The sequence below is a fragment of the Peromyscus californicus genome, unplaced genomic scaffold (assembly GCF_007827085.1).
Source record: "Peromyscus californicus insignis strain IS unplaced genomic scaffold, ASM782708v3 Scaffold_22__1_contigs__length_63687245, whole genome shotgun sequence".
Taxonomy (NCBI): Eukaryota; Metazoa; Chordata; class Mammalia; order Rodentia; family Cricetidae; genus Peromyscus; species Peromyscus californicus.
In genome coordinates, this window is record NW_026294525.1 from 20,114,679 (window position 1) to 20,137,714 (window position 23,036).

The following is a 23,036-nucleotide window of genomic DNA, read 5'->3' on the forward strand; positions in this document are numbered from 1 at the left end:
TGGTTGTTTGAGACAGTGTCTCTATGTAGCCTTGGCTGTCCTAGAACTCCCTTTGTAGACCAGGCTAGTCTCAAACTCAGAGATCTGCCTGCCTCAGCCTCCCAAGTCCTAGGATTAAAGGTGTGTGCCAACACCACCTGGCAAGTATACATATTTTTTAGTGTGTGTGTGTGTGTTGTATACCCACTAAACCATCATCATATCATAAAATTAATTAATTCCTCCAAAGTTCCTGTTTTTTGGGTTTTTTTTTTTGGTTTTTTTTTTTTTTTTTTTTTGGTTTTTCGAGACAGGGTTTCTCTGTGTAGCTTTGCGCCTTCCCTGGAACTCACTTGGTAGCTTAGGCTGGCCTCGAACTCACAGAGATCTGCCTGGCTCTGTCTCCCGAGTGCTGGGATTAAAGGCATGCGCCACCACCGCCCAGCTAGTTCCTGTCTTTTTTAGTTTTTTTGTTTTATTTCTCTCATTTTTATTAGTCATTGAGAATTTCATGCAATGTAGTTTTCCTAAATCTATAAATACAACCTGCTTAGTCTGTATAATATTTTGTATGCCTGTTTTTTCAGGGATGACCATTTAATATTGGATAGCCACTGGTGTGCTCTTCCCCGGGGAAGACTACCCCTCCCACTCAGCATTTCTAGTTGCCTGTAGTTGGCTATAGTTAAGGCTCTGTGAGCTTTTCCCCTTTCAGGTTAGCATGTCTGCTGATGTCATCCTTGTTTGAGGACAATGTATTTTGATCATATTCACTTTTCCTTACCTAATTGTTCCCACACCCTACCCTACCCACCCAACATTATGCCTTCTTTATTTATTTTTAAGCCAATAAAGTCCAATTTGTATTTCTCATGTATTCTGGGTTGTGTCGTCATCCACTGACACTCGGTCAACCTATCACGGGTGACACTCTTAAAGGAAGACTGACTCCCTCTCCCAGAAGCTGTCATTAGCCAATAGCCCCTCAGCTAGGAGTGGGACTTTGTGCCCACCACCCCTCTCCATGATGAAATTGTTTTTCTAGACTGAGTTTGCATGGGTCTTCTGCATGCTGTCACAACTGTTGCGAGTTTATATGTGCAACTGCCCTGCTGTGTCCAGAAAACACTGTTTCATTATACTCATCCACCATCTCTGGCTCTTTGGGTCTTTCTACCCCCTCTTCCCCAATGAACCCTGAGATAGAGTATGATCAATTGTTGGCTTAGTAGCCTCCAGATTCTTCCATATTATTACAAATGGTAAGATATATTGCATTCATATACTTGTATAATATTCTAGTATATAAACAAGTTCCTTCACTCATCCAAGAGACACTTAAATTATTTTCATATCTACAATGAACCAAGGAGTACAGATCTCTCTTTAATACACTTGAGTCCCTCTGGCTTTATACCCAGAGGTAGAACTGTTGGGCCAAAGAGTAATTTTACTTTTAATTTTTTGAGGAAACTTCGCATCGTTTGCCCTAGTGGCTTCACCAATTCATGTTCCCACCATTGAAGCATATCCTCACTAAAACTCAGATTTTTTAGTGTCCCTGATCATTTTTATAGTACTCATCCTAATTGGAATGAGTCAATAACTCATTATAATTTTGATTTGTCTTTCCCTAATAACTAGTAATGTGTTAACTACTTTTAAGTCTTTGGAGAAATACCTGTCCCTGTCATGTGTCTATTTTTAATCAGGCTATTTGTTTTAAAGTTTTGTTACTTAATTGTATCTATCCTTATTTTTTATATTAATTCCTCAATACCAACCATTTTATGGGCTATCTTTTCATTTTGTTACAATTTATATGCAGCAAATTTAAATTGTACAGAATACCACCCATCTATTGTCTTGATTTTTTCTTTTTAATGTTTATGTGGGAGAAAGGGATGTATATTTGTATGTATGTAGTTGTATGCACTTTTGTGTATGTGTATGCATACACGTGTGTGTGTGTGTGCATATGTGTGTGTGTGTGTGTGTGTGTAGGCCTGAGACTGCTTTCAGGAATCTTCCTCAATGGCTCATCCACCCTATTTTTTAAAGTAAGTTCTTCCCATCAAACCCAGAGCTCGCCAATACCGTTCATCTTTCTAGCCAGCTTGCTCCAGGAATCTCAGTCTCTTCACAGGCTGGAAGTGCAGTTGAGCAGTCATGCCTATCAAGCATTTACATTGGTTCTGTTTTGTTTTGTTTTTCTTTTCTTTCACTGACATTAGTCCCAATATACGTATTCTATTGTGGTGCCTTTTCCTTGGAGTCCCTGAACTGAGGAAATTACATACATATTTAGAAACAGGAATCAGGCCCATGTAAGCATAGGACTTATCTCCACTCTGTCTCCATTCACCATTAGACAGAAACAATATACTAAATATAAATGTATTTTGTCTACTATTTTCCATTTATTTTTAGTAAAAACATTTGTTTTACATGGAACTATTTTCTGGAAACAGAGGTAAACTCAGTTACTGCCAACTCTTCTCTCTGACCCCACTAACACGAAAAAGTAAGATACATGCTAGGTTATGCTCCATTATGATAACAAGCAAAGTAGGACTATCTAGTTCCATGCTAATGAGAACAACCAGGGCTTGTTTTGCAAAAATGAGAAGAATAAAGGGAAACCCACATAAATATGAGAAATATTTGTGATTCTGTCTTGTAATATATGCTTTCACTTAACGAAATACAGATTTGGATGAGGAAAACTATTCTGGAATTGGTCTTTAAGAAGAAAGTTATATGAATTATTTATGCTTGGGTTCAACTTAAGAATAAATCTAATTTCATCTTCCAATGCAATCTTCTCTAAAATTCTTTTGCTAGTTATAGGCACAACACAAGAATTCTGGTATTTAAAGTTTGACTTCAGTAAGATCTAATCAATCCATGGAAGCTTGAGTTTTACTTAGTATTAAACCATAACACTCTGAAGGCATTATAAGCTGTATAAGGCTAAATGAGATTCTTTCCATATGTTAAAATAAGTAAGACTTCACTAGCACTGGAGAATTAAGTTTCCAGTGCCAAGCATTGTTTCCCTCTTGTTGAATGGGTCTCAAGTTCAATTAGAGCAATGCTGATTACCAACAAGGGATGCATGCCATTACTGCTCCCTTAGAGTTAATATGCCATGCTGGGCATTGACGCGGCTCGTAGGCATCACAGCTGGGTAGGACGGTTGAATGTCTCCCTCCCTTGGAAGTTTGCACAGTGCCTTCTAGTACCATGAAAACAACTCCTCAGGGAGTAGGCATTAGGTACAGCTCAAGGGTCTCTGGGCCCTATTTCTGAAGTACATGGTATCTTCAGCAATTGGAATTTACCTTCTACCTCTGGACAGCAGCAGCCAAGTGCAACAGCAATAGGCTGAATGTTTGAGGCGTCCCTTGGATAGCCCTCACCAAGAACTCAAAAGACAGCTTCTCATGTTTAGTATTAAAAAGTTAATATATGTACATATATAGGAAAGTTAAAGTTAAAATCTTTTCAAAGTTTTTTTTTAAAAAGAAATTTGTCTGCCTTGTTATTGTTGTTGGTTACTTTTTACTCTTGGGGGGGCCCACCACCCAGCTTCCAAATAAATCACATATGGAGGCTTATTCTTACTTATAAATGTCTGGCCTTAGCTTGGCTTATTTCTATCCAGCTTTTCTTAACTTCAAATTATCCCATCTATCTTTGCCTGTGGGCTTTTCCTTTTCTATTCCTATGTACCTTTCTTTGTTTCTTACTCCGTGGCTTGCTGTGTAGCTGGGTAGCTGACCCCTGGGTCCTCCTCCTTTTCTGGCTACTCCTTTTTCTCTCCCAGATTTCTCCTTCTATTTATTCACTCTGCCTACCAGCCCCACCTATCTCTCTCTCTCTCTCCTGCCTTGCTATTGGCCATTCAGCTCTTTATTAGACTAGTCAGGTGTTTTAGACAGGCAAAGTAACACAGCCTCACAAAGTTAAACAAATGCAGCATAAACAAAAATAACACACTGCTGTGGAATGTCTTTCTGTATACTGTGAATATATGTATTGCTCCCATTGGCTAATAAATAAAGCAGCTTTGGCCTATGGCAAGGTAGATTAGAGGCAGGCAGGAAATCCAAGCAAAGATAAAGAGAGAAGAAGGGCAGAGTGGGGAGAGATGGCAGCCCACCATCCAAGGAGCAGCAAGGACACAGATAGAGCCACAGAACACGTGATGATACACAGATTAATAAAATGGGTTGAGTTAAGTTATAAGAGCTAGCTAGCAAGAAGCTTGAGCCATAAGCCATATAGTTTGTAATTAATATTAAGCCTCTGAATGATTATTTTATAAGCAGCTATGGGACTGCAGATAGGAGAGATTCCTCCAGACTGTGGGGCTGGGCAGGACCAGAGAAACCTCCGGCTACAACACACTTTAAAATAATATTCTACAACATGTTAGACCTTCTCTTTTGTATATTTAGAGAGCGTTATTAAGCCACTATCAATACTGATTTCATTGTTTTAAACCTATTCCTACTAAGGAATTGAGAGAAAAAAAACCCACTATCCAAATTGTGCACCAGTTAACTCTAAATTACACCATTTTTAGAAGTAATATTCCTGCTCTAAGAACAGGCATTAATCATGGTTATCTTTCTAGCCACTGAAAAGTTATGGGTAAGTACTATCCAGCTGTAAGCCTTGTTGATGGTAAACTAGGCAAATGTAACTCAGAGACAGACAGGGAACACATAATGCATCACAGGTGACCCAAATCAAGAGATGAAGGATCAGCCGGGCGGTGGTGGCGCACGCCTTTAATCCCAGCACTCGGGAGGCAGAGCCAGGCGGATCTCTGTGAGTTCGAGGCTAGCCTGGTCTACAAAGTGAGTTCCAGGAAAGGCACAAAGCTACACAGAGAAACCCTGTCTCGAAAAACCAAAAAAAAAAAAAAAAAAAAAAAAAAGATGAAGGATCAAAAGCCAAAAAGGGGGACTGGGGAAAGGCACCAGGAACCTGTGTGCTCAACCCACCTCTGCTACCTTGGAGGAGTTCCTTGTGTCTCTGGACCTCATTTTGTCTATGCCTGTTGTGAGAGGAAAAGCCTTGAGGGTGTCCACAACCCTTTCCTGAACTAACAAAGCTACTTCCCTGTGTCGTTAGAGCCAGAGATGGTGATAAATCCTTCAGTGGTGCAAAGTGGCAGCATAAAGAGAAACCACATGGATGAGGCATGGAACTTGCATTGTTGCTACACACTACAGTCCATGGTAGAGAGAAGCTGAATAAACACAGGAGTTGTGCCCTTTAATTTGATCCTTAACATACTGGCTTTAGGGCTTCCACCAAAGGTCATCAAAGACTTGAAAGTTACAATAGCTTTTACTAAGAAGATTCTTAATTTTATCCATTATGCTTTTATACATGTTGGCCAAATACATTAATGTATGTGACTTGTCAGAACTTTTGTTTTTGGAATTATTATTTTAAACACGTAAGATAGAAAATTTCAAATCCTAAAGTCATATAATCTAGTGTCCTCTTTTTAATCTGGAAAACATGTTACTTTTATGATTGATATGGCATCTGCTCAGGTATGTTCCTAAACTTCAAGATAAATCTGTGTTCAAGTCGTAACACACAAAGGAGGTGAAGATATAAAATTCTGAGGATAGAATGTTATTTCTTTTGAGAAAACCAAGACAAATTTTCCCTTGTAGTCCCATGTGATGCCTAGAATAATCGAATCTGACAAGTGTTGCATCATCTCTCTCGTGATGCCAGGTTTAATGTGCTGTGTGAAGCCATGCCAGTGAGTGGGAGGTGGTAAGGACAGTAAGGCAACATAGCATGTGAAATTCTGTGACAAGAGGAAGTGTCACATCTAGGTGCATGTGATTAAGATAGCAGAATATGAGCTGGAATCCTGACAAGGACCCAGAATTAGCTGTCAGGAGACAAGGGACACTAGATCAGAGGGAAGAACCTTCAAAAAGCTCCCAGAGGCAAGAAAGATCAAATAGTATGTAAGGTTAAGTGTAAAGTTTGGGGTGAATGAGAACAAATAATTGAGAAAGGCATAATTTGACAGGTGAGTGGAACCATATCATGAGGTAAAGACACATCCATTGAACCTTAATTTCCAAACACTTTCCACATATATTCCAAATCTTCATTTTTATCTCCACAGATAATATCCTGTCTAGTTATATGTCACCTTGACACAAGCTAGAGTCACCAGAAAGGAGGGAGGTTCAATTGAGAAAATGCTTCCAAAGGGTCAGGCTGTAGACAAACCTGTAGGGCATTTTATTAAAGTGATTGATGGAGGAGCAGCCCATTGTGGGTGGGGACATCCTTTGGCTAGTGGTCCTGGGTTCTATAAGAAAGCAGGCTGAGCAAGCCAGTAAGCAGCACTCCTCCATGGCCTTGGCATCAGCTCCTGCTTCCTAGTTCCTGCCCTGTTTTGAGTTCCTGTCTTGACTTACTTCAGTAATGAAAAGTAATATGGAAGCCTAGGCCAAATAAATGCTTTCTTCCCCAACTTGCTTTTGGTCATAGTATAGTAATCCTAACTAAGACAGATGTGTGCCCATAGGCAACTGATACTCTCAGCCTTAATTAGAGAAGCTCCTCTTTGCAATTAACTGTGGTGAATGCAGAGATTCACAGTTGTTTAAGGTGCTGAGAATAAATGACAGTTAAGTATTTGGTCCTAAACAGAATGTTAATATCAAGGAACTGAGGGAAAAGGAGTGAAGAGATAAAAAAAGAGAGCTGCAAAATACCATTTTCTGGGCATGATACAGTCGTTGCAGTAATGATCTCACAGCAGCGTGGTTATCTGCCTTGGGCCTGCACAAGATGACCTGAGAAGTCAATCACAGAAAATGGAGGGTATCACAGGCAGGGCACTATCCTTCACCTGAACTAATGGCTATTGGTAGGTTCTGGAAGTAGGGCAATTGTTGCTTTCTGCTGTATGAGCTCACCAGGCTCTAATGAAGAGTTCCAAACCCATGTTTACATAGATGGCCCTGGTTAGACTCAGTGGGTCACAAAAACAAAACCAGAAGACATGAGTGTGTAAGGCCTTGTGGAGAGGAGGCAAAGGTGTGAGGTGTGAGAGAGGATGGGGAGGTGAGAGGAATCACAATGGATTGTATACATGTATGGCATCATCAAAGAACAAATTTAGTAAGTTATAAAAAAAAAAATGTTAGAAGCATATTGTCATTTTTGTGAAAAGGAAACAGAGGCTTATGATAAAGGGATTTGCTAGTATTTCTTAATTGTGCTCTGTCTCTGTTCTTAAGACTGTCCCCTTAGGGCTAAAGTGCTTTGGTGGTTGGCAAGCAATGGGCAGCAAGACAACTCACAAGCTGCTCCTAAACCACAGATTTCCACGCCCTTCTGCATAACCCATTAGGAAATTCATCTGTGGCTCTTATAGGATTTAAGCCTTCGCCTTGTTCCCCAGGGGTCGCTGGCAAAAATAAGAAGTGACTCATTTGACAGAATTAGGATCCTGGGATTTTTGCTTCTATTTTTAAAGATATTAGATCCAGAGAATTTAAGTTATTAATGACAAACTTCTGGGTACGTTAACCAAGTAAGAATGCCAAACCACAGTTTCTCTGGAATAAATTTCACAAAGCTTGGCCAGGTTAGGAGCAAAGTGTATGTAACAGTTCAGTAAGGTTAGTGACCTATCCAGCCTCTCCACAAAGGAGACTGGGCATGCAGTATGGCATGTGCTAAGTTAACTCTAAATTAAAGAAGCTTTTAAGTAACATAAATCAATGTTGTACTTTAATGCTTTATCAAAGGAGCCTTGTTACAGATAGATGAAAGTGTGCTTTGCACCTTGTATGTGGTGACCTTGGGAGCCTACCCAAGTTTTGATCAGATAAAATCAATGATAAATTCTTTCTTGCCACTTTTGTGTTGGGAAACATACCTGCTTCTGAAAATAATGAGGGAGAAGACAAATCTACAAAACAAAGCAGACCCTCAGCCATGTTGATCTCCTGTAGTGATCAAAACTCCATGGTGTGGTTCAAACGTATCACCGTTCTGCTACTGACAAACTGGTAAGCTTCCCATCTAGGCATAAAGTTGAGGTTGAGGTGCAGAAGGAAATAGAATTGTACTCTACCTTAGAACAAAGAAGACTGTGTGGTAGTGTATTTCAGTGTAATGGGAACAGGCATTTTAGAACTTTCTCAAAGCAAGTCTCAAAATCTCTTAAGTCAACTTAAGCAAACACATATATAAATGAGGGAGTGTATCACCCTAAATACCCAGTGTGTGGGGGCCAGCAGGAACTGATGGAAGACAACATGCACCGTCATTAAGCCCTTGTCTCTATGTCCTGGCCTGCTGGTCCTTGCCTGCTCTTCATATTTTTTCTCTAGGCGCCATTGCCTTATAGTTGCAGATTTCAGGAAGAGCAAGGACCTTCTCTTTCTTTCCCATCTCTCCACCACATATTTGTTCATCATAGTGGCACCTGCCATCCCGGGCCATGGGGCTGGGGTGGGCACTTGGTGGCTTCTGGCTACCCTGGGCCACAGGGGTGGGGTATGTGCTTAGTAAGCATGAGTTTAAATAAGTAGATAGATAGATAGATAGATAGATAGATAGATAGATAGATAGATAGATAAGGTAGATAGATAGATAGATAGATAGATAGATAGATAGATAGATAGATAGATAGATAATTAGAGATATCTTCATAGGAAAATAAAAAAATTTAAAAAAGTCTTTTTGACAGTCTTTGAAATATTTTTTCCAAGAGGCTATCAACTTGAGAGTGGGGAAGAATGGGAGGGGTTTGATGGAGAGTAGCCGGGAGCAGCTAGAAGGAGGAAAGGGAGAGTGAGAAATGATGTGATTTTATTCCAGTTAGAAACACTAAAACTAAATTTAAAAGACAAGGTGATAAAATAAGGTGGAGAGCAATAAAGGAAGACACTCATTGTTAACCTCTGATCACTATATACACAGTCACACATGTGAGCATGAGCATGAAAGCAAGGAAAAAGCATGTGTGCATGCATACACACACACACACACACACACACACACACACACACACACACACATGCACACACAGAGAACACTTTTTCAATCCCTAATATTCAGCTCTAAAATCATGTATATACAAGCAACAGTAAATAGACTCAATAAGTTTTGTGTGTGTATATGTGTGTGAATATGTGTGTAACAATAATAATTATGCCAAAAGAGGTCATCAATGAGAGTAGTTGGAAAAAAAGGAATAGAAATGACATAAATGCAGTAAAATCACTTATGAAATTCTCAAAATAATTTTTACATGCTAAAAAATAATTTCAATACTTTCACACATTTGAGGAATGCAATATAATGCTATTAGAAGGGAATGGCTTATTTGTCTCTTTTCTACCAAAAAAAAAGAGAGAGAGATTGTTTTAAAATCATAAAAGATTTTCTCTGCAACCATAAGTAGTAAAGTACATTTCTAGTGAGTTTTCTCTAAACACAAGTGACTATGGGTTAACGTAGGAGCTGTAGGAACAGAAGCGTTTACTCAGCTTAGCTGACTAACACAGCTCCCAAAGATAATAATAATCAGCAAGAGACAGACTAACATTGTGAACTAACTCAATTAAAAGGCAGATTCCTGTTCTTTAATGAAAATTATATGACCCCAAACTCTTGGGTTTATTGCTGAAAATTCCTAGACTCTTTCAAAACTTTCTGCTTAACAGATATTTTTAACAAAGTGCTGAAAAACATGTCCTTATATCCAACACAGAGGATGATAGAATTATCTCATTATCATTAAATAAACAGATGTTTGATCTGTTGTTCTTGTAGCTGACTGTGAGAGTACAAGCCAGGAAAAAGCAGGAGATGGAGGAGTGAACAGAGGCTATTGAGATGGGAACAGCCAGTATTTCATGTCAGGACTTTCAAAAAAAATGGAAAGGAATTCATGGAAGCTGGCACAGTATCAGGCTATAAACAAAAGGCTTTCCCAAGCAGATTATATAAAAGGCAGCTTGCAAGTTAAACACTCCCCTAGTCCTAATGAAAGAGAGCAAAGACAGAAAAAGGAAACAATCCCTCTCGTTTCCCTTGTTTCTCCACTGGTAACAAAGATTCAACACCTCCCAGCAGCCTCTCTTCCACTGGCCCCATTACTTCTCGATGGAGATATACCATTGACTTCTGAGGACATCAAAGCAATTTTTTAAAACACACCTTGATGTTGACTGAATTTCTGCAGGGGGCTCTCTCCTTACACAAAGGAATTTCCTGGGGCTGGACATTGGACAGGTGCTTGGAGAGAAGCTAACTCCTTCATGGTGGGTTTCCCCACCACCCTCCCCTGTGCAGACATAACTGTGTTGAAGTGTTGCTTCCTCTATTTGAATTTATTTCACTAAAGACTACCTCCTGGATCAGAAATCCAGCCTGGCCTATGCATGCCACTACTTCCTCCTGAGGTATGCTGCATAGGTCGGCTTTGATAGTACATTTTTGTCTTTGTCTTATGAACAAAAGACAGATACTTAGATGTAAAACATCACAGGACCCTTTTACTCGGAGAGCCACTTATGAGAAATTTAGGCTAACAGTAGAGGAAGAAGTGCCTAGTAAGTAGGTATCTGTCTATTACAGTTGCTGTGGTAACTATTAAGTGTGTTTCTTTTCACTTGCAGTACTAGTGTAGATGATGAAATATCTGAGCACGCTATAAATAACCTGTGTTTCTACAGATACCATTGCATACACACAAAAGAAAAGGTCAACACAATGGCAACTTATTGGAAGTCTGAAAACTATTAAATAATTGATGAATTGATAATCCATTGCCTTTTTGGCAACAATTTATACCAAGCAGTGGACCTGGAAAAATATCAGCTTCTAGGAAGGAACTCAGGTTTTGGTAAATGTAAACAGTGATGGGTGAGAAGAGGTAAAAGAGAACCAGAAGCTGTCTTTGCAGACTCCACTGCCAGTGGGAGGGGGAGTTAAAGCATTTGAACCATTTCATGCCATCTAAGAGGTAAAACTACCTGACATTATGCCAATGACGTCACATCAATGACGTCACGCTAAAATCAGTTTTCCTTCTACTTCTGCTCTTTCTAGGGTAGACCAGTAACTTCAGGGTGGGAGTGTAGACAAAGTTCCTGGGACACAAGAGATGCCTTATTTTAGTAATAAATGAAAATGATTCCTATATGCAATGGTTTGAATATGTTTTACTTCTAAAATTCACACTGAAACTTAACCCTCAAGGTGATAGTGTTAACAGTTGGAGGCCTTGGAAGGTGATTAGGGCAACAGGTCTTTGCCCTCAGAAACTGACTGTTGCTCCTACAAAAGGGCACTTTAATGTTTTTTTTCTTTTCAGCTCTTATATCATGTAAAGATGGTATTTGTCTCCTCTCCCTTCCTTCATGTTGAGGACACATCCTGAAGTACTGAGCACCTCTCACTGGACAACAAATCTACAGTGTCTTGATCTTGCACACATCCTCTAGAACTGTGAGAAATGAATTTCTATTAATTATAGTTTACCTAGTAGGTGATACTCTACTCTAGCAGCAAACAGAGGAAGACAGTAGCTTTAACTTTTTTTTTTCTGAGACAGGGTTTCTCTGTGTAATTTTGGTGCCTGTCCTGGCTCTCACTCTGTAGACCAGGCTGGCCTCGAACTCACAGAGATCCATCTGGCTCTGCCTCCTGAGTGCTGGGATTAAAGGCGTGCACCACCACCACTCAGCCAACAGTAGCTTTAAGCAAGCCTCCCCACTCGTGTTTTGATATTTAGTGTATTGTAATACATCATTAAAGCAGATCAATAAAATGAAATCTCCCTGGCACATTATGCCCTAAAATTACTCAGATTCCAGTAACCATTGTATTAATCAGGACTCTACAGAGAGTCACTAATCTAGATGTTGTGGAACCTGGGAGAATGGAGCTGATGAATGAAGTGAACTAAACTCTTATATAATAGCCAACTTTATTCAGAGCATCTGACAATTTATACTCTGAGGATTGAGAAAGATCACATGAGTAAAGTTCTCATGAGTTCAAGCTTTATACAATCAACAAGCTGCATGTGGCAAAAACATGTTTTTCCATAGAGGCATATAAAGGATAGTTTAAACATTTAATTGACTAACATCAGCAAGCAATAATGAGTAATCTGAGTAAACTCCTATCTGCTACACCTGGGAGGAACACGAAACCACAGTCCAAGAACAATACCGGGTTTTGAAGAAACTGAGGTGGCTTTCTTGGCGTTTTCTCACAAGCACTCAGAATTCTCCTCACATGGCTCCATTCTTGGACTGTGTTCGGACACAGTGGGATAGAACCAACTATACGTTTGTTTGTGTGTATTGGAAGCGACAGAGACAGATTTATAGTATATGATTAGAGGCCTGGGAGGTCGAAAAGCTGCAGGAAGCCTGGAAGCCGTAGACTCAAAGAAGTGCTCGGATTGCAGTCTGAGTTTTAAGGCCATGAGCTGCCGGAATTCCTTCTGTGGAGGTCAGTCATTCTCTCATTAAGGGCCTTCAGCGGACTGACTGAGACTCGTCTCCACCGTGGTAGGTAATCCGCTTCACGCAAAGCTGACCTATTTCACTCCCACTCTCAACTAAAACAACACTTCCACAGAAACATCTAGAATGACATTTGACCAAGTATCTGGGCGGTGTGGCTTAGCATAAAATTAATCATCACCGTCAATGTTAACAGTACAATGTTACATTAGTCTTGTTTCTACCTTTGAAACTCAATAATACTGAGAGGCCAGGAAATACTTGACGTTAGGAAAAATACATTTGTATTGTAAATCAAAGCAAAACACCTGTGAAGTGTTAACTGAAACTTGTAGGGCACAGTAGGGTTCTATCTTAAAATATTAGAAAGTAATTAATTGCTGTAAATTAATTTCCCCAGGTTCCTTGGTCTATGCTGTTGAGGACATCACTTCATACCCACTCCTTCCTTGAAAGGAAGACCTAAAACGATAAGGTGGAGATATGTAATGTAGGCAAAGATTCCATAAACTAACTCAAACTTGCTGATCCTGACTTAAATAAGAAAATATGTGGTTCATTTCTTTCAGAAAATAGTCATTGGAATTTGAAAATGTAACTTCTTTAAAAATCGTACTTGAATGAATGGGGAACATGTTTCCCCTCTAGAATCAACTTTCTATTTTTGTATGAGGGTGAGTGCCCAATGATCAGTGATGCACCTCAGAAGGTGGCCTGGGAGTCGGATGGACACTGGACAGCAACTATCCAAGGAGAATCTAGGGCTTGGCATATCGGAACCCCAGATAGAAACTCTCGCTCTGGCATATAGTTTGACAGGTAACAGAATATTTTGCGTAGCAAATTAAAATCTACTTTCCCAGAAAACCTTCCCAGATTTTATTTCTCCACCAAAGGCATTTCCAGGTGTGTCAGGACATTTACATTTGTTAAAAAAAAAATCTTATATACATTCTGTACCCTTTTCTTTGCAATACTCTGCACTAGACTGAATATTCTTTACAAAAGGAATAAATCTGGTTTCTAGAATGAGAACAAAATGCCATTGTAATACACTGTTTCTACTTATACTTCATTCCTGGGGACAAATAATTACCTCTATACATTTTGTCTCTTAAGCTTTACATCAATAAAATACATGGTGTAATTATTTAATAGTTGTTTCATCTTGCTATCCTGAAAAATGTTCTCTAAATAAAGAACAGTGATGTTTTTTATTCCTTCCATATTCTGAAAACTATGTACCACTCTGTAGGATATACTGCACAGTTGAGGAGGAGGAAGACAGAGCTTCTAACTCCAGGACTTCCTGTCCCAGGAAGGGAAGAGGATAGTCCTATTTTTTCTACCCTCAAACTCATGTGGAAATGTAATCTCAACGTTAACACATTTTTAAGAGTTCATTAGGTAGTGACTGAGTCATGAGGACTCTACCTTCATTGGTGGGAAGAGTTAGTTTCCCCTTTTAAACGGGCTTGATTCTACAGAGCTGCAGCAGATTGCCCAAAAAGTGACACACTAAGGACGTACCACCCCATGCTTCTGGATCAACCATTCTCCATTTGACAGTTTATGAAACAGTGTCATCTATTTTTTAATTGTAGGTATTATTCACACCCTACTGCACAGTTAGAAATAATTTGGGAATAATTTCTTAATTCTATATGGACAACATAATCATTGAAAGAATCCGTAGGCAGTGAGTAGATAATTGACCTGGTTGTATGCAGGTGAGCATTGAGTTTAGTTCGATTTCCACTACTGATCAAAGTCTTAAAGAGAGACAAAGAAGGAAAGGAAGGAAGAGAGGGAAGAACACAGGAGTGAGGAACAGAAGGACAGAGGAACAAGGCGGAGTTCATGTCAGGTTGAAAAAAATAAATTCAGAAATCTTTTTTTTTTCTTCCTTTTGGGCAAATCCCAAAGGATATATTGTAAGGATATTTCCTCACATCATTAAGGGTGATGGGATAATTGATGGTTATACAAAGGATACAGATAGAGCTTACGTGTATGTATATTTAAGAGGGATATGGATTCTGAATGAAAGCTAAAAGCAAATTTCTGATTTTGGAAAGGTCTTTCCATAGGGAGATACATAATGGCAATAGCTCCTACTTATTATAGGTTGGTTTTCTCTTATTTAGAATGACAGATGTTTGCATTTATTATTGTTTTTCAGATTTTGGAATATTTACACATATATTTATATATATAGTAAGGTATCTTGGGGATGGAACCAAAGTTTAAACATGATGTGTTTCATCTATACCTTACATAAATAACCTGAGGTATTCTAGTTTCTGAGACAGCATCTTGCTATGCAGCCCTGGTTGGAACCAGGCTTGCTTTCATTTCTTATCATTCCTGCCTCTGCATCCCAAGTGCTGGGATTATGGTGTGTGCTAGCAAGCACAGTCTGAGGATAACTTTATGCAAGACTTTTAGCCTGCCTGTACTTTGATTCTGCTCAATCACATGAAATAAGGTGAGGAAATTTCCACTTATGGCATCATGTCACACTCAAAAGTTTCCAAATTTAGAGCATTTTTGTGTTTGAGGTTAGAGACTCTCAACCTACTCTATGTACATGATGCCACTGCCTCTGGGCTTTACACTTACTTTCTGCAACAGCATTGTGAGGTGGATGCTATTATTTTTACAAGATACCTAGGATGGAACAGGGAGAGATGGAGGAACTTGGTCTACTTATAAACCAAGAAGATCTCAAGCTGTTTGACCTCAAACTATGTTCTTTTCATTGCACCTACTCAGGAAGGGGCTTTCTGCTTATTTGATATAGACCTCGTGGTGATGTGCATGATGTCCCCCGTCTCAGGCATTTGAATATTTGGTCTCCAGTTGTTGGCACTGTTTGGGGAGCTGAGGAGGTGTGGCTTTGCTGGAGGAAGTTTATTTCTGGGGACAGGCTTTGAGGTTTCAAAAGCCAAACACCAATCTCTCAATTCTCTCAATTTCTTGCTTGTGGTCAAGAAGCGAGCTTTCAGCTTCTCCTCCTGCCACCATGCCTTTGCTCTGCCATCATGGGCGCTCACCCTCCAGAACCATAAATCCATTGAGCCCTTCTTCTGTAGGTTACTTCAGTCATGGTGTTTTATCACGGCAATAGAAAAGTAATTAGTATAGACGAGAGATAAAAACAATGTGGACAATGCTAACTACCGAGTTTCTAAATCTCTAGTTCCATTGCCTGAGTCCAACATTTGACTCACTCAAGAGAACAAAAATTTGAATTTGATATTCCTGACAAATGTCTATAAAACTGGCATTCAAAATAATGCTCAAATGGTTAATATGTAAGGCCTGTAACAAGCAACAGTGATTTTCTTTAAATAAATATTGAAGGCAGGTATAGTCTTCCCAAGAGGAAGATTAATTCTCATCTTTACAATCTAGGAGCTGATGAGGACTGGGGCCAAAGCTCTGTGAAGGAAGTCATGTTACACTTGAGGTTCTGCACAACAAAGCTTAAAATCAGCATATCTCAGTAAGGACCTGCAAGTACAGACATCCAAGCTGCACCCACATAGAAAAGGGAAGTAAATTTATCTTACCTCTGAAGAAGAGGATAAACATCTAAAACAGTGGTTCTCAACCTGTGGGTCCAGACCCCTTTGGGGGCCCATAGCAGATATCCTACATATCAGATATTTTTACATTATGATTTATGTAACAATAGCATAATTTTATGGTTAGGGGTCACCACAACATAAGCAACTGTATTAAAGGGTCGCAGCATTAGGAAGGTTGAGAACCACCGATCTAAAGCATCAGAAAGGCAACATCAGTGTTGGTTCTCAAGAACCAATAATACCAGGACCTTGAGTATGCCAGATCTCTTTCTCATTTTTTCCCTTTACTTGCTGTCTCTGCTCGGGACCAACTTTTTCTCAAACTAAGCCAGGATCTTTCCATGTGGCAGTAATATGATCACTGACAGTTGTCAAGATTCACATCTCAATTTCATCAGGGGAAGACTGCCCCTTCACTACACCCTTCTCAAATCAATGAACAGCCCAAGCAATGCTTCCAGGGACAACGATCAGAACAACTTGCCGGTTAATCCTGGAGTACTCCGTATTTCCCACAGACAGGGAATACATGGATAGAGGAACAGTTTCCAGGGAAACAGGTTTCCTTCCTCAGAATAAAGGAAGAAGTAGTTGGGGAACAAACAGTAACTATTCTCCACAATGCTATTTTTTCCTCAGTGTCTTTCAAAGCCAGAAATGACAACAGTTAAAGTTTATACACAACGGAGTTAACATTTTGCTAATTGACTAATGAAAATCCGTATTTATTACATCTGATGGAAAAATTCCTTTCAGATAATTAAAAGGATTTATAAGGCACACCAACAAGCTATCAAAAAAGTGCCAACAGATCATTCACTACAGAATACGTCAGAGCAGAAAAACAAAGCACATGATAAAAACTAACACAGAAATGAACTCAATGAAAACTGCAAGATCACATCACAACTTGAGTTAAAGTTTTACTCTGTGCAGGACAACGGAATGTGGGAAAACGTAATTCATGGTATCCATAAAAATAAAAACAAGCCGGGCAGCGGTGGCGCATGCCTTTCATCCCAGCACTCCGGAGGCAGAGCCAGGCAGATCTCTGTGAGTTCAAGGCCAGCCTGGTCTACAGAGCGAGATCCAGGACAGACACCAAAACTACATGGAGAAACTCTGTCTCGAAAAAGCAATAAATAAATAAATAAATGCCAGTGTCTCAAGTAATTCTATTTTTTTGTAAACTGGCATCAGAAGAAAAAGGTTGACACACTTCAGAAAGATAAGGGAATACTTCTTGATTGCCTATGATTTTAGATAAGTCATTCCCTGTCTCAAAACTGCAGTGACCTCATGAGAAAAACAGAAAAATAGAGATGACTAGTCTGTCCAATAAGTTGTCTAGAATGTCATTTAAAATATGATAAATTAAAATTTCAAGAATGAGAAATATTTCATTATAGCGTTTGTTGCTTAAATAAAAATATCAATAGCCATCATCCTCAGTGGCTGCTAATATCTCCCAAAGTCTAATTATCAGACATTATGGCCTCTAGCTGAGGAAACCTATGGAATATTTTTGCTAATAAGTAATTTTCATTAAGTCTCTAGGACTAATTCCCAATTTTCAGCAAATATATGCATGATAGGTATTGGAGCCCATTTTTAGGTTTCCTAGTGGCTTTACCCAGCAGGTCTGCATAAAGAGGATGATTGGACCACGGGCCTGAGTGCAGGTGTCTGAGATAGTCCGCACTTGCCTGTGCAGACCTCCTCTTGCGCCACCCCTTGGCATTCCTTTAAATACCCTAGGGCAGAGACAGTCAGAGCCCGATGGATTAGGACCCAGGTCCTCTTGAGGCTATCCTGCATTTTCTATCTTTTTCTCTCTCCTCTGTGCTTGTAACTAATATTTCCTGCTTCTTCTTCTACTCAACAGTACTCTAGGGAAATGTGGGGGTGAGAGATCCCCCCCCCACAGATAGGCAACCAGCAATCTCTACATTAAGGGAGAGTCTGTTAGACTAACAACCTAGTTCTATGTTCATTTATATGTGTGTGCATATAGTATGTCTGCAAGATCTTTACTGAGCCAGCAGCCACGTTAGCACAGTTGGATTATTTTAATAAAATTTTTAAAGGGTTTAAAAAGAAGAAAGGGAGAAGAGGAACCTAGAGATTTGTAGAAACTTAGAAACACATCAACAAATTGCAATGTGTGCTATGCAATTTGGTTTCTTCAATAAACATATTTTAAGGAATTCTTTTAAAAAAGAAAACCTAGAGATTAAATTGAACTTCATCAAAACTAAAAACTTAGCTTCTCATAAATCATTAAGAAAATGAAAAACTAACTATAGACTAGAAGTAAAATTTCAAAACACATCTAATGAATGCCTTTCATCCAGGATATATGAATCTCAAAACTGACCCACAAAAAATGAGGAAGCTAAAAATGAAATGACTTCACCAAAAAAAAGATACGAACACCAAATAAGAACATGCAATAACTCATCATTACTTATTAATATAATTTGAATTAAAATCAAATTGAGATAGCATTACCCCCATATTATGATGTTTAATGTCAAAAAAAAAAAAACATCTAACAGTGTCTAATCATGGCAGTGGAGAATTACTGACATTTTCATGTTTCTGTGAGAAGACAAAATAGTACATTGTAGAATCATACTTTAGTTGCTTCTGATAATGCTAAACACACACTTGCCATGTAATCCAGAAATCATGTCCTTGGATACTTCCTTCCCTCTATGAGAAAATATATAAAGAAAAAAACAATACCAAAAGAGGCAAGGCAAACGTGGAAATTCATGGCACCTGAGGAGTTTGTCAAGTTGCAGGAGAATTTGGGCCAATCTGTGGGCACCTTGGCTGGGAATTCATCTTCACACTCCACACACTGACCACTCAGCTGCTTCTCACCTGGTAGTATGGTGTCCTAACAACTGAGTCATATTATTAGCTCGAGTTCACTAAAGAATCAAATGCTAACCTTAAAAAGGGAGTTTGCTAAAAACTTTGATATACCTTTCATTTCTTTCCCCTTATGTTTGATATTAATGCCTAGCATATGAATTTTTCATTAAACATTTTGTGTGTATTTTGCCTGGGTTTCTTTATGTGCATAGTGTGTGTGCCTGGTGCCTATGGAGGTCAGAAGAGGGCATTAGATTCCCTGGAACTGGATTTATAGTTGTCATGTAGAAGAGCAGCAAGTGTTCTTAACTGCTGATCCTTCTCTCCAGTTTCCAGTATGTGAATTTTATTTCATGCACTCTTGCTTCAAATTTTGGAAAATACAATTGTATCCAAATTCGAAAGTAGTATATATCTATTTAACATCTTTTCTTTAGAGGACTTAATTATCTTATGCTCCAATTATTTTTTTTAAATTCTCCAAATGGGTTCCTTTTAATTATTATTTTGCTTGTTTGTTTTGAGACAGGGCTTCAGCCTGTAACCCAGGCTGGCCTAGAAATTACTTTGTAAGGCAGCCTAGCTTTAATGACCCAACAGTTCCCCTGCTTTCAGAGTATTAGAATTACAGGCATGAGAACCACCATATGCAGCCAGCAGGCCTTCAGAGCCTTTCAGCATGCCTCTCTTCCTCACTTACAGGAAGGAAGGACAAGAGGCTGGGTGAGCGAAAGAGAGCAGGGCTGTGACACAGAGGCTCACAACTGATGAAGTGGACCAGGGCCAGCCTGGCTCAGACCAGTGCAGGAGGCAGCCAGCAGTAACCATGCCCAAAGGAGCTGGGCCAAGAACACAGGTCACACAGCCAGAGGCAAACAGGTTGGGGGAGGTCAGAGCAATGTGTGGTGTCTACAGTCAGCACAAGACAGTGTGATCCCCTGTGACAGTGCGTTCTCAAAACTGCTTGTTTTCCAGTGGCTGACTCCAACTGCATTGCGTGTTCATTTCCCAGTGCTTCTGCATTACAGTAGAATCCACAGCTTTTTGTCTCATCAGCAGGTCATTATGGCGAATGTTTAATATTAATAAAGTATTAATGAATATTCATTAGGGGAAATTAGCACACATTATCCATAAAAATCATATACTGATGGACTTTTGTAGTAAACAAGGAAAATGTTTTAAAGCTTAAATGGGATTTTTTTTTTTTTTTTTTTTTTTTTTTGGTTTTTCGAGACAGGGTTTCTCTGTGTAGCTTTGCGCCTTTCCTGGGACTCACTTGGTAGCCCAGGCTGGCCTCGAACTCACAGAGATCCGCCTGGCTCTGCCTCCCGAGTGCTGGGATTAAAGGCGTGCGCCACCACTGCCCGGCCTTAAATGGGATTTTAATATTTAATATTCTCGGGGACTTTCTGTGGTGGGAAACAATATGTTTATTTGTTACGAGGTTTGTTAGAACTCTATTGTAGCATGGTTTGTTATTTAAATCAACTTGTGTATCAAATGGCACAAATAAGGCCTTCATCCCCTAAGTCACAAATTCAGCAAAATACTATCAGAATACAAGTAACTCTTAAAAAGATTACTCTTAATGATGTGTGTAGGTGTGTTCTGTTGGGTGGGATGGGGATTATGCATGTAAATGAAGTGACAGAGAAGGCCAGGAGAGGATCTTGACTGCCCTGGAGTTGGGGTTAAGAGCTGCCTTATGACAGTTAGGGTGTTTGGACCTATGCTGAGTCACTTTGCGCGCAGCCTTGGTGCAGGGAGGAGGGGATTGGACCTGCCTCAACTGAATGTACCAGGCTGGGCTGACTCCCCAGGGGAGACCTTGCCTTGGATGAGGTGGGAATGGGGGGTGGGGGGTGGATTGGGGAACGCTGGCCCGTGGGAGGAGGGAGGACAGGGGAATTTGTGGCTGATATGTAAAACGACTAGAAAATCTCTCTCTTTTTTTTTTTTTTAAGATTTATTTATTATGTACACAGAAGAGGGTGCCAGATCTCATTACAGATGGTTGTGAACCACCATGTGGGTGCTGGGAATCTCTCTGGACCCACAGATGACTTTCAGAGGTAACTGTCCATAACATTAAAAATTGTCTTTCTAGTCTACCATTCAGCACCGCCGTAAACGGGAAGACAGTGTCTTTTGTTTCTGTCTCCTCATCTAGGATCTATTTGTCCCCACCGTCAACACTGGTGTCCCTCCGATTCTACAAAACATACGTATCATGTGGGCTTCCCAGAATGACAACTTGCTTCATAAAAATGATAAAGGGGGAAAAAGTCAGTCTTTTGAATCAAGGGGGTACTGACCTTTGACATATCCTATTGGTAAAATTACAATGTGCAAATTATAGGGCCTAGAGATATCAAGGTGAGGTTAGACAGATAGATATGTAACTACCAGGAAGCACGGGTCACAGCAGTCTTAGAGTCTGTCATACAGAAGGGAATTTCCCAAGGGACTGAGGGCTAATTAACAAGTCAGCCATTCAGCACAGGAAATCCATTTTAGAGGAAAGTGACACTCCAGTGGTTTAAGAACCAGGCTATTCCTAGAAATTAGTACAAACTTCTATTTTATTATCTTTTGTACGGCTCACTAAAAAGACGTAGCTTTTTTGTGGTGACTGATTCCCTCCCGCCCCCAGCCATGCACACATGGGGTTTTTGAAAATTCAAAAGCATCATATGGCTTTCTTGGAATTAGCTGGATTTTCAGAATCAGAAGACAAGGAGCTACTATTTCCTCTACTGTCATGTGAAGTGGAGGCTGACTAGAACAACTTGGTAACAGGGCTTGTCTGCTGCCAGCAGCTCTCTGAGTTCACTTGTCACACCACAGCACTAGCTGGTGGCATCTGTCTTTGCTACCACTCCAACCGAGGACAGGAGGGCTGAAAATTGAATTGAGTTCACTTATGGGTTGTTAAAATTGGCTTCTCCTAGCTACTTAATGTATATCATTTTTTTCTAAGTGAAAAATTTATACTCAGAAATTAAATACTACTTCCCTACCAAGCACTGATAGTGTAAAGTTACACAGATATTTTAGATGGATGAGAAAAAGAATGACTTTATCATTTCCATTTGAGTTCACCTGTTTATACCTTATCCTCCCCCACCCCAGACACTGAGTACTACCAAATGCTAGCCACCTGACATGCAACACTTTGCAGGCTCAGCTTTGGGGAGAGGGCAGAGCAATTCATTTACTGAATAAATATATAGTCTGTATACTAGGCACTGTATTAATAAGTATAATCTTATTAACTCAAAACATTGAGCATTGAGATACACGTTTATTTTTACAATATGGTTTAAGAGATCTGTGGTACATATGGATTAAAACCTGAGTCTTCTATTTGCCAACATTTCAGGTGGATTTAAATTCCTTTGATTACTTATTTAAAGCTTGTAGCTATAAAGTTGGGAGGTTTCTTCTAAATTATCATACAATTCGATGCTATCCTATTTTTCATAGTTCAGCTGAATCTGTATTGGAAATACAATTGCAGCTGTTAAATTTTAGATACTGGTATGAGGTGATTCAAACTGGCTTGTGAAGAATGGCATTTCCTACCACAGTCCCAGTTGGTAATTCCGACTGTCTCATGACTTCACAGCTGCAAACCTGCCCCTACCCACTCACACTTGTCTCTGGCCAATGACGCTTTCCTTAATGAGCACATGACCTAAACTTTAGTCTTGACTTTTGAATTGCTTTGGCCGTGGGCTACCCAAATCCAGGCTGGTGGTCAAACTGGGCAAGGAAACCTGTTTAAATTTCGGTGGGATTAGCCTTGACACTGAACAATTTGTCAGGATTTGTTTGGCCAACTCAATTTCCTCTGAAAACTTCTCTTACAATTTAGCCTTGTGTGCAGGCTTTATGACTGTGGTGTTCTTATAGCCAGTTTTTGTGTAGGTGTGTGGAGCCAAGGGTCAACCTTGGGTGCCATTCCTCAGGAACCATCTACCTTAGTTTTTGAGTGGGCCTCTCACTGCTAGTCCGCTGCCTA

General features: G+C 39.7%; 1 protein-coding gene across 12 annotated transcripts in view; it reads left to right on the top strand.

The window, feature by feature from the left end:
- LOC128118422 (F-box only protein 30) overlaps nt 1–23,036 on the top strand; it is a 135,419-nt gene that overhangs the window by 86,308 nt on the left and 26,075 nt on the right. For 7 of the 12 annotated variants that reach the window (XM_052751020.1, XM_052751021.1, XM_052751019.1 and 4 more), the window contains one exon: nt 20,977–21,084. The exons of 2 other annotated variants lie outside the window; for them this stretch is intronic. In XM_052751020.1, coding sequence (XP_052606980.1) covers nt 20,977–21,084 — 108 coding nt within the window. Of the gene's footprint in view, nt 1–11,371; nt 13,689–19,711; nt 20,113–20,976; nt 21,085–23,036 lie in introns of those variants that run through there. 3 more of the 12 variants (XR_008221209.1, XM_052751027.1, XM_052751028.1) reach the window with 3 other exon arrangements.